At 42.9% G+C, this 14009-nt stretch overlaps 1 protein-coding gene across 1 annotated transcript; it reads left to right on the forward strand.

Annotated features, from left to right (window-relative positions):
* Positions 1-5366: 5366 nt before the first annotated feature.
* Positions 5367-10573, forward strand: atf4a (activating transcription factor 4a). The gene is made up of 3 exons (XM_035760612.2): positions 5367-5535; positions 7509-8036; positions 8678-10573. The coding sequence occupies exons 2-3, from the start codon at positions 7655-7657 to the stop codon at positions 9670-9672; spliced, it is 1377 nt and encodes a 458-aa protein (XP_035616505.2). The 5' UTR covers positions 5367-5535; positions 7509-7654; the 3' UTR covers positions 9673-10573.
* Positions 10574-14009: the final 3436 nt, after the last annotated feature.

A 14009-nucleotide genomic window follows, 5' to 3' on the forward strand; every position in this document is an offset into this window, starting at 1 on the left:
TTTTATCAATGTAATCAGATTGAAAATGTTAGGCTATATTATTGACATTGAACTGATTATATAGCCTATTAACGAGATGTATTTTAAAATTGTGTTTAATTTGTAGCATAGGCCTATTTAAATTGAGCTACTGTTCTGTTCCTTCTGACTTTTAGCTGAGATAAAAATTGTCTCGCCTTGGGCGGCAGCACGTCCAGGAGCGGCCCTGGGCATGATCATGTTGTGGCTCAAGTTAATGAAGTAGGAAGTTTGATACCCTCCGAAATGTAGATCCAAGCACGCAAAATAATAATGATCTTCTATTGTGAGTGGAGAGAGAAACCGTGCTTTGTGACAAGACAAATCTCCAGGGAAGTTCAGACAGGAGTGTAGTTGTACATCTGTGATGGCAAAGGTAAGGGCCTTTGTGTATTTCCCTGTGGAGTTTTGTCTCTGAGTCTGGTATGATTTAGCCCTTGATGCATATCCTCAAATGGATGAGCAGACTTCATGAAAGTTTCTTTTGTTCAATAAGTACATACGTTTTTGCCCCAATATACTTTATTTGTGCTCACTTAAGGATTTATGTCAAACCTTGTATTGACTACATTAACCAAACACAAATTAATGCATTGCAAAAAATAATACAATTGTTTTTTTTACAAGTAGGAACCTGTGTTTTGTCATGACATGATGCCTGATTTTAATGCTGCATTTTTAGCCTTACATAAAACAAATTGAAGCAATGGTCTGAGTATGTTGCTGCACAATCTGACATAAAAAGAAAAGGACAGTTTGATGAAAAAGCTTTAAATGAAGGTTAAAATCCAGGCATGTCATATGATGGCGCAAAACACAAGGCCGAATTTAAGACTTGTGTGTTTGTGACACTGTCAGAGTGAAAGTGAAAAGGATGCAAGGCATTATGAATGATTCATTCCAAGTTGCACAACTCCACAGCCTAAATGTGTCTGGACTCTTATCCAAATGGATAGACAGGCAACATCCAGGGTTCTTCCTCCACTGCAAAACACCAATAAAGCATGTACAGAAAGCAGATAATCAACTGTTATCAAGCACACCTGGGTCAGAAAATATGATTGCCTTCCTGAATAGCAGCCAGCGAATTCTACTAGATGAAAAGACTAAATTAGTATGACATCCTGGCATTTGAAACATACTCAATTCAACGCGGGACATACAATAAAATGTTATATTTCCGCATACCCCAAAACACTACTATTTAGAACTCAACTACAGTTATTCAGCAGGTGCTTCATCTCTGTCCGGCTCCTTACTATTCACCGTTATAAACATGACAGTATCGATTTAAAGAAGTATGTACACGAGTATTTGCTTTTAACCTTTCCACCTTAGCTACTTTTTGAGTGTGTGGCAGATTCACCCCCCCAACAGCCTCCACCTCCAGGAACATCTATATGGGCAAGCCTGAGGAGAGTGATCCCCAGAGGAGATGGAGCTGTGGTTTTGACTGGGCTAAGCGGGAACTGTACTTCCTCAGTGGTAGGGAGGCGAGCAGGCCGGAGGTGGATGAGCGCAGTGCCCTTGTTTGGGTGTAGGGCCTGATCAGAGCCTGGAGATGGAGCTGTGGTCCTCCCCTCTCCCCCAGTCTCACTTGGCCCAGGGGTTGGTGGAGGCAGAGTAAGATTGGATTCAACCATTGTCAACATACTGTACATCAAGTTGAATTCCTTTTATATTTGAACTGCAGTTTCAACTAGGACATCCACCATGGCTCTCGACCTCCCTCTTCTCTGAGAGTCCTATGGTGGGAAATATACATTGACTTGAGTTCTCTAGACACAGTTCAGAGGTGGCCTCCTATGGCCCAGCAGAAGTTGTCTGTGAGATGTAATCCTGAAATCACTGTGACTGAAATGGTCAAGAAGGTATCTTGCCACAACACACTCTTCTCTTCCATTTTCTCTCATATATATATATATATATATATGAGTGAATCCTAACTTCCCCTGAAGTCAAATGTTCACGTTGTCTCCCATTAACATCAACGCAGTGCTATGTAGTAAAAATTTGACTTGCGTGGAAGTTAGGATTTGCCTCAGAAAATGCACTCTCTGAAAAATGAAACATTTTTGGTTACGCAGGAATCTCGAATGGTGAGACAGACAGAGAAAAGAGATGTTTAACGCTAAGCGTAAATCCAATGAACAACCCAAATAACACTAACAGTAATCCAAATGCAATCTATACGTATGTACACAGGGAGCATTTACACATTGTACTGTATACTAAGAATGACAGAGTACAGCAGTATATATATTATAGTGAGCTGTCAAGAATCAGTATATAATACATATGTGGTGAGTGTATAAACAGTAACTACAATGCAATGTACAGCAGTAGAAATATTAGAATGAGCTACATGAAGAATACAGTATTTAATCACAACACTAATGTTTTTCCGAGCTGTACATTGTTTGGGTCGCCTGCTGTCGTTGACAGAGAGGAGTCCAATCACCCTCTTTATGAAGAGGTTTTGGTTACGCAGGAAACGCGTACGGTGAGACAACTTTCTCAGTTTTAGCATTTATGTATCTGAAGGACTTTGCATTATCTGTTGTGTATGACTTTATTGATGATATATTTAGGCAGATTATTTCTATAATTGTGTTTTATATGATATAACATGTTAAGAATGTTTCTGCATATGTACCAAGATGATCAAATAAACCTAAACCTTAACCAGGGTGGCCAAAGTGACAGGAGTGGGTAGCTCCAGTGCCATAGAGGCCAGAAGTAAGGCATCGGGGATGTTCCAAGGCTTCGCTCTGGGCATGGATATCTACTTCACAAAGCAAGAGGATGTTCCAAGGCTTTGCTCTGGGCATGCATATCTACTTCATGAAGCAACAGGATGCTCCAAGGCTTCGCTCTGGGCATGGATATCTACTTCACGAAGCAAGAGGATGCTCCAAGGCTTCGCTCTGGGCATGGATATCTACTTCACGAAGCAAGAGGATGCTCCAAGGCTTCGCTCTGGGCATGGATATCTACTTCACGAAGCAAGAGGATGCTCCAAGGCTTCGCTCTGGGCATGGATATCTACTTCACGAAGCAAGAGGATGCTCCAAGGCTTCGCTCTGGGCATGGATATCTACTTCACGAAGCAAGAGGATGTTCCAAGGCTTCGCTCTGGGCATGGATGCTCCAAGGCTTCGCTCTGGGCATGGATATCTACTTCACGAAGCAAGAGGATGCTCCAAGGCTTTGCTCTGGGCATGGATATCTACTTCACGAAGCAAGAGGATGCTCCAAGGCTTCGAAGCAAGAGGATGCTCTGGGCATGGATATCTACTTCACGAAGCAAGAGGATGCTCCAAGGCTTCGCTCTGGGCATGGATATCTACTTCACGAAGCAAGAGGATGCTCCAAGGCTTCGCTCTGGGCATGGATATCTACTTCACGAAGCAAGAGGATGCTCCAAGGCTTCGCTCTGGGCATGGATATCTACTTCACGAAGCAAGAGGATGCTCCAAAGCTGAAGAAAGGACTGAAGTACAAGTTTTGGGGAAAAAGAAACGCAAAGTGGCTCAGCAGCTGAATGAAGGGCTGGATGAAGTGTTCGAGGCCAAAGACGAGCTAGCAGAAAATAATCTCTTCCTCTGAGGTGGAGGAGACGGAGAAAGAGGATGAGGAGCCAAATCAATGTTTATTTGTGAGGTGAAAATAATATAGGGTGTAAACTGTACAGTGAAATTCTTACTTGGAAGCTCTCAACATTCCAGTAACATTACACTTTGTCAAAGATATTAGAAATAAAAAAGTAATACAAAATATGTAGGAAAATAAACAATTTTTTGTTATATTTTATTCTGTTCTATTCTATGTTCTATTAATAGTTTAGATTGTCTGTGAATAAGAAGGCATGAGGTTGTTAATCATGATTTGTCAGGACTCTTGACAGCTGCTTTTCCAGATGTAGATATTTTTACTAATAACTTCAACAAATGTGCCACTCGATTGACTCAACCTCAAAATATGTAATAAACAAATAACCTTGAATTCATTATATTTACATCTCTGTCAACAAAATTGAGAGACAATATTTTTGCTCAATAAACTATTTTTTCAAATGATCTTTCGAATGAACCATTTCTATATTGTCACGTATACCAAACATTAGGAACACATTCCTAATATTGAGTTGCACACGGGAAACTGTTGAGCGTGAAAAACCCAGCAGTGTTGCAGTTCTTGACACAAACCAGTGTGCCTGTCTTGCCCATTCCCCCTCTGAATGGTATACATACACAATCCATGTCTCAATTGTCTCAAGGCTTAAAAATCCATCTTTATTTTGTCTCCTCCCCTTCATCTACACTGAAGTGAATTTAACAAGTGACATCAATAAGGGATCATGGCTCTCACCTGGATTTACCTAGTCAGTCTGTCATGGAAATAACAGGTGTTCTTAATGTTTTGTATAATCAGTGTATATCTGTACTATACATTTGTTAAAAATGTCAAATAAATTGACATTTTTATTTTTTACTACCCACTAGACCCCGACTTTGAATACCACTGGTCAAATGGAACAGTAACATTGTCTGTTTCTCAAATGGCACCATATAGGGTTGTGGTCAAAAGTAGTGCACTACATGGGGAATAGGGTACTAGTTTGATGTACCATAGACAATGGAGAACTCAATGACCTCCACTACTTGTTTTATTTGGCTTTTCAACCACCAGGTGGAGAGATTGGACATGTATTCAATTGTAATAATGAGTTGTCATCAGAATATAACTAAACCATATCTGTTTATAAAATTGAAATAAAGTTACCACAATTTTCGTTTTAATCTGTTGATTAGTTACCGTTGATTAGTCTTCAGTTAAGTTAATAAAGACACTCGAATCATTGAGGACAAATCATCTTTGGAAAAGAGACTCCTCAGGAATTCAACGTGTCCTTTTCTACCATAAGTAATGGGTGTATTAAGGCTGGAAAACTATTTGATCACTTTAGACAAGTTATAATACATTTTGATCGATCTTAGATTGACTTTTATCTAACTTTGTGAAGTAGTCTACTCTACACATTGCAGTCCTTCGTTTTGTGGGCAACAAGTTTCACGTAATCAAACGTAATACACTGGCTTTTTTAGATTGGAAATACAAGTTACCTATGTAAACATTAATTTCCTCTTCAATCTTAATTCAATGTATACATGTTCATTTGACCTACATTTCGTCGGTTACACTATGGCCCTGGACCTATTTATTTCCAACGAGCGGAATAATGACCTAAACCAATCAGAGGCAGTAACGGGATCGGAGTGATACACCACAGCGCTGTTTGACGGAAGGATACACTTGGGTGTGATGCGGGACTATAAATACTCATGTGACCTCGTTCGACCGTTGTTTCTCTGTGACATTCAACGTTGTTTCGTAGCATTCCGAGCGCTCAGTTCTCCTTCGCAAAATGGCAGTTTAACGTGCAGCGGCTTATCCAGCAGCGGCAACAACCCGGCAGTGCAACGGTCAAGCACTGGCTTTTTTACGCAAAATGGCGTAAGTAAAAATGATACGTATTTCTTCTCAGAAAATGTAAAGTCAGTCACATGTCAGCTGTCGGGCAGGTGTGGCTGGCAAGCAGGCTTGGGAAGTTGTTGTTAGCGTCCTAGCTCGCTAACTCTACAATACAATAGCTTATACTGTTTGCTAACTTTTCTTCAGATATTTGATATGTCAGACTGTCAGCTAGATTTGAGCTGTCTTTGGCACCTACCCAACTGTGGAAATAGTTACTCGTATCAACTGTCTGTCTGAAATAACCAACGTTAGACAGCATATGCTAACGTTATTCAGTGTCGGCGTTTCAGTGCCTTTCAACAAAGTGACAATAAAACCACGTGGATCCCGTGCCATCTACAGTGGGCCGTTTTTAAACCGATATCTACGTCATAACTAATCAACTACCCCCTTCTCATATTGAATAACAATCTTGTTATGATTTTTAACTAATGTTATTAAACCCAGGCTCATACATGGATGAAGTTACTATGCCAGACATGGCAACGTGGCACTTTCAAAATGGCGTATTTGTGTCCTCTCGCTTTCTACTTTCCTTTCATGACCAGATGGTTGTTGTGAAAATGGCGGTATCCTCACCCTCCCCTCTCCGTTTCCATAGTGAGTCAGCGAGGAGGCGGCGTTACCGGTCACATCATGACCAAATTAGGCAACGTTATCCCGTGGCGGTGGGCGAGGAGTTTACCAGCAATGGCGAAATTTCCACTGAAGTATTAGACCAGAATATCTCGTACTATTTTTGTGAAATATATGAATGCGTTTTAGGAGATATTAAGTCAAAAGTTATTGACTCGACTTGTTCCTTTAGCACTTAGTTGAACAAATGGCCTCAAATTTACCAGGAAACGACCGAATGTTACCGTTGACTAGGTCACTAGGACATAACTTCAGATACCACAGGTTTTACAAGATATCTCTAGCAGACTGTTTTCATGTGTATTTCCCAGACGCATACTTCCTCTTAAAATACTTCCTCCTAACACTGGGGCATTTGTTTATTTGTCCCTACCTTGGTGGGTGGGAGGAGTTTGAACCGGTGCATTCGTTGAGCCAGATGCCCTGCTCAGTCCAACTGTGAAGCCAGCTCAAAACAAACGTGACATAAATAAGCATGTGGAGTGATGTGTAGGATTCTGTGTTTTCACATGTAAAGTGATTGCTTTTGATAAATGGTGCATCTGCCTTCAAAGTGAAAACCAGTTAAATATTTATTATATGGAGAAGCGATGTATGTTTCTGGAAGACACACCATGCTGCCTTTGACAACATGACAGCGGCACAGATTATTGTTTGATTTGTCAAGGGCGCTCCACCCTCCCCACTTTCTCCCGGCGTGAAGGACTATTCCCCGGTTCAACCCAGGCCGGCGTAATAGAACTTCCTCGATGGGTGTTACGTTGAGGGTAGTCAATGAGTAGCACCATTTAACTGACATAATATAATATTGATATGATTACCTATCCCTCAAAACAATGACATGTGGCGAAGAGATTCTTGAAGAACGATCTGACCTTGAAGGCCATGTACTCTTATAATCTCCACCCCTCAGATCCTGGTTCCTCTCTAGGTTTCTTCCTAGGTTCCTAGCCACCGTGCTTCTATATATGCATTGTTTGGAGTTTTAGTCTGGGTTTCTGTGTAAGCACTTTGTGACATCTGCTGATTTAATAAAAGAAAGAGGCTTTATAAATACATTTTTATTGATTGTTTTCCTTTTTATATAGCCTAGCTATGATGGTACTAAGGCCCTGTCATACATGACATCTCACCCCTATCTCACCTTCTCTCCTACAGTATGTGTATGTCTACCGGAGAGAATGGGATATGCAAAATACATTTCTGTTGCTCATGTAGTAAATGGACCAATAAAATAATGTTCTCTCCTCTGTGGAACTACTTGTCATACTGCAATGTGTAACCCCTATCCCTCCATCTCTCCTTTCTGCTTCCAGTTCTCTCAAACCAACCACCCTCAGCTCTGCTGTTGTCTACCACAGCACGATATCACCGTTCCCCCTAACGACGACAACGTCCGAAGACTCTCTGTTATCCCGTTATAGTACCCTGTTACTGTTGACAGCCACCAGAAGAAGCAGTCATGTCCCTGTTGACTTCCCAACTGGTCATGGAGGAAGTTGGAGCCCTGTTACTGGACAACTGGTTTCTGACGGCTGACCCCATGGGGCCCCGTCTGGACCAAGATGAAGAGGATGATCTACCCCCCTCTCTCTCCTCCTTCTCTCCTTCCCTCTCTCTCTCCAACTCTTCCGCCTCTTCCCTCTCTCCCTCCTCTTTGTTTAGTTTGTCTCCTTCCCCCTCCCATCTCTCGTCCTCCTACTCCCTGCCTCCATCCCCTCGTCCCTCATTCCTGGGGAGCAGCAAGGCCGGGTCCGGGGTAGAGGACCACCTGATGCCGTTGACTCCGTGGCTGGACTCTAGCGACCTGCTCCATGCCCACATGGGAACAAATGTCTGCAGAGGTGAGAACACAGCTGAAAAGAAAACTACAACAAAAACGCACAGCTCAAGTTGCAAAAGACTTACAAACTCCTCCTTTGTTTGCTGACTAACCCTATACGTGGTTCCATCTGTGGTGTTATCACATCTATTAGGCTTGAACCTATCATTTTAAGCAATCCCTCACCTACACAACAGTTGCCCGATACCAACGTGTATGGTAATCATTAACCATAAAGGTAGTTAGTAACTACCGGTATTACCCGTTTGCACATCCACACGTGATGACAAGCCACCCATCACCCGAACAAACTGGTTTGTACCAGATTTCCTGGCTATTAATGTAAAACAAGACTAGTGTCAGCGGTGCTTTTCTTCCTGTTGTACAGACAGGAAACATTTTGGCAAACAATAGGGTTTTATAGTAGGGTTCCGGTATCAGCAACTTCAATGTCCCTTCAAATCATAATTAGACTGGAATATTGTCTTTCAGAGCAGGTTTTTGTTTGGGAAAGGACTTGTTTCAGAGGACCTATTTATTTATTAGTTATTTTTTTATTTCTTCTTTCTGTTATCGCTGTACAATAATTATTAAAATTGTCATGAACATTGAGTATAATATGTTGTATATTTAGATGGAATTAACTTATCGCTTCTTCCCCAGATGATGCGTTTTCGGGCATGGACTGGATGGCTGAGAAGATAGACCTGAGTGACTTTGACCTGGACTCTCTGATTGGCTCCTGTTGTTCCGACGCCCCGCCCAGTTCCCCCGAGGAGCTCCTGGCCTCCCTGGAGACCCGAATGGACCTAGACCTGATGGACCCCTTCACCGCCCCAATCCCTGCCCCACACGAGGTGCTCTCCCTGGGCATCCCTCTGGCCGACCTCCCCTCCCTGGAGATCCCTGAAGAAGAGGTAGGGGATGAGGTCAGAGGTCCTGTGGTGACGGTTCAGGATCAAGAGGTCGTGGTGAAGTCTGAGCCACAATCTCCAGCACCCCTCTCCATGGGGTATACCCTCGAGCTGGGGAGCGAAGTGGACGTTGATGTCTTGGAAGTCAAGACCACCCACACTCCAACTACCATCATCTCTGAGCCCAGCGACAGCCTCCAGACCACCGCCCCTATCGTCCTCTCCCTCCTGCCCTCAGGCCACTTCGTGGTAGTCCTCTCCCCTAAAGAGGAGCCAACCATCCTCCCCACATCAACCCTCTCAGCCTCCAGTAGCTGTGATGAGCAGTCTGATGACAGCGACTCCGGCATCGACTCTGTATCTGGCTCCCCTCCTCACCACCCATCTCCTTCTCCCTCCATAGCCGGGTCCTCCAGGACCAAACCTTACTCCAAACCTGAACCTGAGACTACATCCCCCACAACCCTCAGCGGCAAGGTCAAATCAGTATCCGGGGCGCCCAAGGTCGTGGAGAAGAAGCTCAAGAAGATGGCGCAGAACAAGACGGCAGCGACACGTTACCGACAGAAGAAGAAGAGCGAACAGGAAGTGCTGAGTGCGGAGTGTTCCGAGCTGGAGCAGAGGAACCATGAGCTGGCAGAGAAGGCTGACGGCATCAGCAGAGAGATCCAGTACCTCAGAGATCTGATGGAGGAGGTCCGCTCAGCGAAGAACAGGAAGAAGACCACTGTTAGTGTGGCGTAGTCAGTGGAAATGATGGATAGAAGGAAGGCAAGAAGGGGGAATGCATAGAATGAGATCCAGTACCTTGTGGAGGAGGGGCTACGTCCTGGTTATCCACCCTTCCACCAAAGTGGACGTTTGCATACTTGCTGTCTATGATGGGAAGTGTGCATTTGCATACTTTGGGAGAAGATTAGAGAATGGAGAAGGCAGTCTGGTAATGGCTAGAAAGATGATAGAAAAGTTGATGAGATTATTATCAGGGGGAGAAGATGCGGGACTGATTTTAGTCAGGCGGCGCATCAGTCATGCTGGTCTGTTCTGTATGAACCCTATTACAGTGTTACACTGGTATACATACACATTATTAAACGCACACACACACAAGTGTTGTATGGTATTGTCTTGACTAGGCCATGGCTACTGCGTAGGTAGGAAAATGTAGAATTACGACAGACAAATTAGTATGGCCACACACCAAGATCCAACCCATAACCTTCCCCAAAAATACTCCAGTTTCAAAGACCAGTTACAACAACCCCCCCCCCCCAACTGTCACCCTACTGTTACTCTTACCCCACTCACCCCTTACCTTCCCCCTTTTTTCTCGTTACCCCACTACTCTTTGACATCCTCTATGCAGCTTTAGTCCAGAAAGGGGCCTCACCCTGTGGCAGATTTTTAATTGTTACACTGAATTCCCTCTGTCACAATGTAATGTTTGTTATGTATATATCTTCACCTGAACTCTACTCTGGCTTCATCAGGGTTTTATTTAACGCTGGGTAGTAGGAAACCATCCATCTCCTAGACTGTCCTAGACCTAGTTGGCAACTCTACTGTAGCTTTTAGCTACATGTTTGTTTGGCTTGTATAAATGCTTTGCTATTGTTTACTATTAAAGCTCCTTATTGAATCTCAATTGATCTGTTATCTTTTATTTGGATTATGAAGTACATGTTAACTATTAGTTAACTTAATTATTAGTTAACTATTAGTGGCAAATGTAAATGCCATGACAAACGTACAGTGAAATTGATATTCAAGTTTAGTAAAGCACTAGTCGTGTACACATACGACATACCATATAAGAGTTGAATCAATTTGATGACTAAGCAACAGCACTCTGGTATTTTAAGCCTGTGCAACTGGAATGGCAGGTGATACTGGTCCTGGGGAAAAAATATACATGAAGCATATGAGTAGGAGTGCTGACCTAGGATCAGGTCTCGTGTCCATATAATCTTGATCTGAAATATAAACTGGTCCTAGATCAGCACTCCCTACTTTGAAGTTCTATGAATACAGACTGCCACACTCGAGCGCCAACCTAAGCTTTGTGAATATCGGGTCTATTTTAAGCATCTTGGAGTAGGAGTGCTGATTGAGTTCAGTTTTCCTTTTAAATCACAATGAATAAGAGGACTGATCCTAGATTGGCTCTCGATACATACGGCCCCAGGTATACCTGATTTACATGTAAGATTGCGCAAACAGGAAATGGCTGGGTGGTTGGTAGTGCAAACATCCATGCTAGAACTAGTACAGCTATACAACTTGTCATTGTGCAATAGTTAATGCAGGGGTTGGCAAGTACACTACTACACGTTTGAGCTTTTAGAGTGATTAGCTTATAATATAAATAAAAAAAATGTTATTTAAATAATTATTAAACAAGCTATTTATCCTTTATTAAACCATAACATATAAGGATATATAGCAGGGATTGTTAACTGGTGGCCCTTACATTTTTTTTCAGAATACATTTTTAGCATTAAAAATTGGGGCATAAAGTAATAAAATCACTAGGAATTCACCTCAAAATGTTATTTAGGAAATCTATACCCAAGTATTTCCACTCATAAATAGAGACGTGATCTTGTAAGCAAGGTTTTAAATGATTGTTTCCGTCAAATACAATATCTGTTTGGGCTTCTTACGTCAATTTTCAGAGTACAAATGAGTAATAATTATGTTCCGGTGCCCTGACCATCCGCTCAAGAAATGGTCCCGCGGCTGAATCTAGTTGATGATCCCTGTCTATAGAATCTATATAATATCAGTGTTTGTCATTGTGCTTTAAGGGTTAGCCAGTACACCCTGCTTATACTGTGTCATTAGCTGTTTTACAGTAACATTTGTTTAAAAAATAAATATATCCTTAATTAAACAAGTTAAAGACTAATCTTCTGAAAATAAGCCTTGGTGCGAGTTGAGCTATTTCAGAAAGTCTTAGAAAACAGGTTTGAACCGGCCATCATTCAGCACATTTTCGTGCCATTGGCTGAAGGAACAAAACCCAAAATGCAGAAGTGAGACAGAGAAAGGTGTGTGAGTGAGAAAGAGACTGAGTGGGGGGAGGATAGAGAGAACAATGAAGCACAGCTGTGAAAACGTCTCACAGGAAAGAATCTCTTGTCTTTCTCCCCTATTTGTTTTATCTGAAACCAGACAGACTGAGGGGAAACATTGGTCTCTTTCTCTCTGTGTGTGTGTGTGTGTGTGTGTGTGTGTGTGTGTGTGTGTGTGTGTGTGTGTGTGTGTGTGTGTGTGTGTGTGTGTGTGTGTGTGTGTGTGTGTGTGTGTGTGTGTGGCAAAAAGTTGTGGGTTGACAGCATATGTCAGTGAGTGAGAGAGAGAAAAAGGTTGTGGGTTAGTGTGTGAGTATGTGCAATGAAAATAGTGTGAGGTCATTGGACTGAATATTTGTGTGTGTCTATATGTAAGACTAGTGCACGTGTATGAGTGTCTGTTCAGGTGTACAAACGTTTGTGTGAAAGAGTTCAGTGGGTTGAAAGAAACATGGCAGACAGATGTGTACGTTTAGCTTGGGCAGTAAAACGTCACAGGTTTATTTATTTTACCTTTATTTACAACCATGTAAGCCGGGAGAACAGACACACACACACACACAGTCCACAGTAGTGAGGCCTTCCACTCCTGCACAGGCCCTGATAAGAACCGCCCTTAGAGAGAAAGGGGGGAGGGAGAGAGAGAGAGAAGAGGAGGGAAGGAGAAGGAGAGAGTGGAAACGATAAGGGGAGAGAGCGAGAGTAGAAGAGAGAGGGGGAGAATAGCTAGTCAGTTGTTCAACTGAAATGTGTCTTCTGCATTTAACCCAACCCGTCTGAATCAGAGAGGTGCGGGGGGGAGGGGGCCTTAATCGACATCCATGTCATCGCGCCTGGGGAGCAGTTGTTGTTGGGAGTTAACTGCCTTGCTCAAGGGCAGAACGGCAGATTTATCTACCTTGCTGGCTCTGGGTTTTGAACCAGCGACCTTTCAGTAACTGGCCCAATGCTCTTAACCGCTAGATGGAGGGAGAGAACAAGTGAGAGGCATGTCAAGCCAAGGCAAATGCCATGCAGGGAATGAATGCCTGTTTGAAATGGGACTTGAAATGGCTCCAGACCTGGGTTCAAATACCATTTGAAATCATTTCAAATACTTGATCTGTGCTTGATTGAGGTTGCCTGTTAAAATGGAACCAATAGAGAAGTCCCAAAAGTGCAAAACCGGCCCACCTGTGACCTGGCACTCCAGGCAGAACGTTTTCAAATAGTATTTGAACCCAGGTCTGAATAGCTCATTAGGAGATCATGGGTGTGAGTGCTGGGATCGGCGAAGCGTTTTAAGGCAGGCTGACTGAAGATGAGCCTTGACTTGTAGTGTTCATTCCACATGAATATACTGTTATTTGGTTTGCGTACCAAATGGCACCCTATTCCCCATGGGACCTGGTCAAAAGGAGTGTACTACATAGGGAATAGGGTGCCATTTTGGGATGCACTCTACCAACCACAATGGGCTTCATTCATTAATGGCTTGGGTTGGCTTGTCAGTATGCTTTTGGTGTTTTGAGCCATTCACAATAACAGGGATTCTCACTGGCGTGTGTGTTTCATGATTCACTGGCCCTAAACTAAGGTTTGATCAGGCCACAGCCACATAGCAGTTACTGGTGGTATGTAGTGTTAATTATAACTCTTGGCTAGAGCCCAGGTAGAGGCCTCATTGGTTAACAAAGGCAAAGAAGGTCTGAGTAAGGAATAGTATAGATGTATCTGTCCTCCACTGAGTAGATTCAAAGAGGGACTACAGTACCATGAAACTGAGACTGCATCCCAATGGCACCTATAGGGTTCTGGTCAAAAGTAGAGCACTGTCTAGGGAATAGTGCTAATTGGGACGTGACCTCTAGCAGTCCATTGCTACTTCCCACATACTTGTCAAAATGTTATTTTAGGCACTTACCTTTCAAAGCACAAAATACTATACCTAACATTATGGGGAAGCAACTTTGATTCAACCAGCGTGTGCCCAGTGGGGATCATCTCTTTCTACCTCTCTCTCCTCTT

This window comes from Oncorhynchus keta, unplaced genomic scaffold, assembly GCF_023373465.1.
Source record: "Oncorhynchus keta strain PuntledgeMale-10-30-2019 unplaced genomic scaffold, Oket_V2 Un_contig_992_pilon_pilon, whole genome shotgun sequence".
NCBI lineage: Eukaryota > Metazoa > Chordata > Actinopteri > Salmoniformes > Salmonidae > Oncorhynchus > Oncorhynchus keta.

Bases quoted from the DNA above. Each gene is read 5' to 3' on its own strand.
- atf4a (XM_035760612.2), top strand. From the start codon at position 7,655: ATGTCCCTGTTGACTTCCCAACTGGTCATGGAGGAAGTTGGAGCCCTG. The intron at 8,037-8,677 runs GTGAGAACACAG...CTTCTTCCCCAG, and splicing joins GGGAACAAATGTCTGCAGAG to ATGATGCGTTTTCGGGCATG.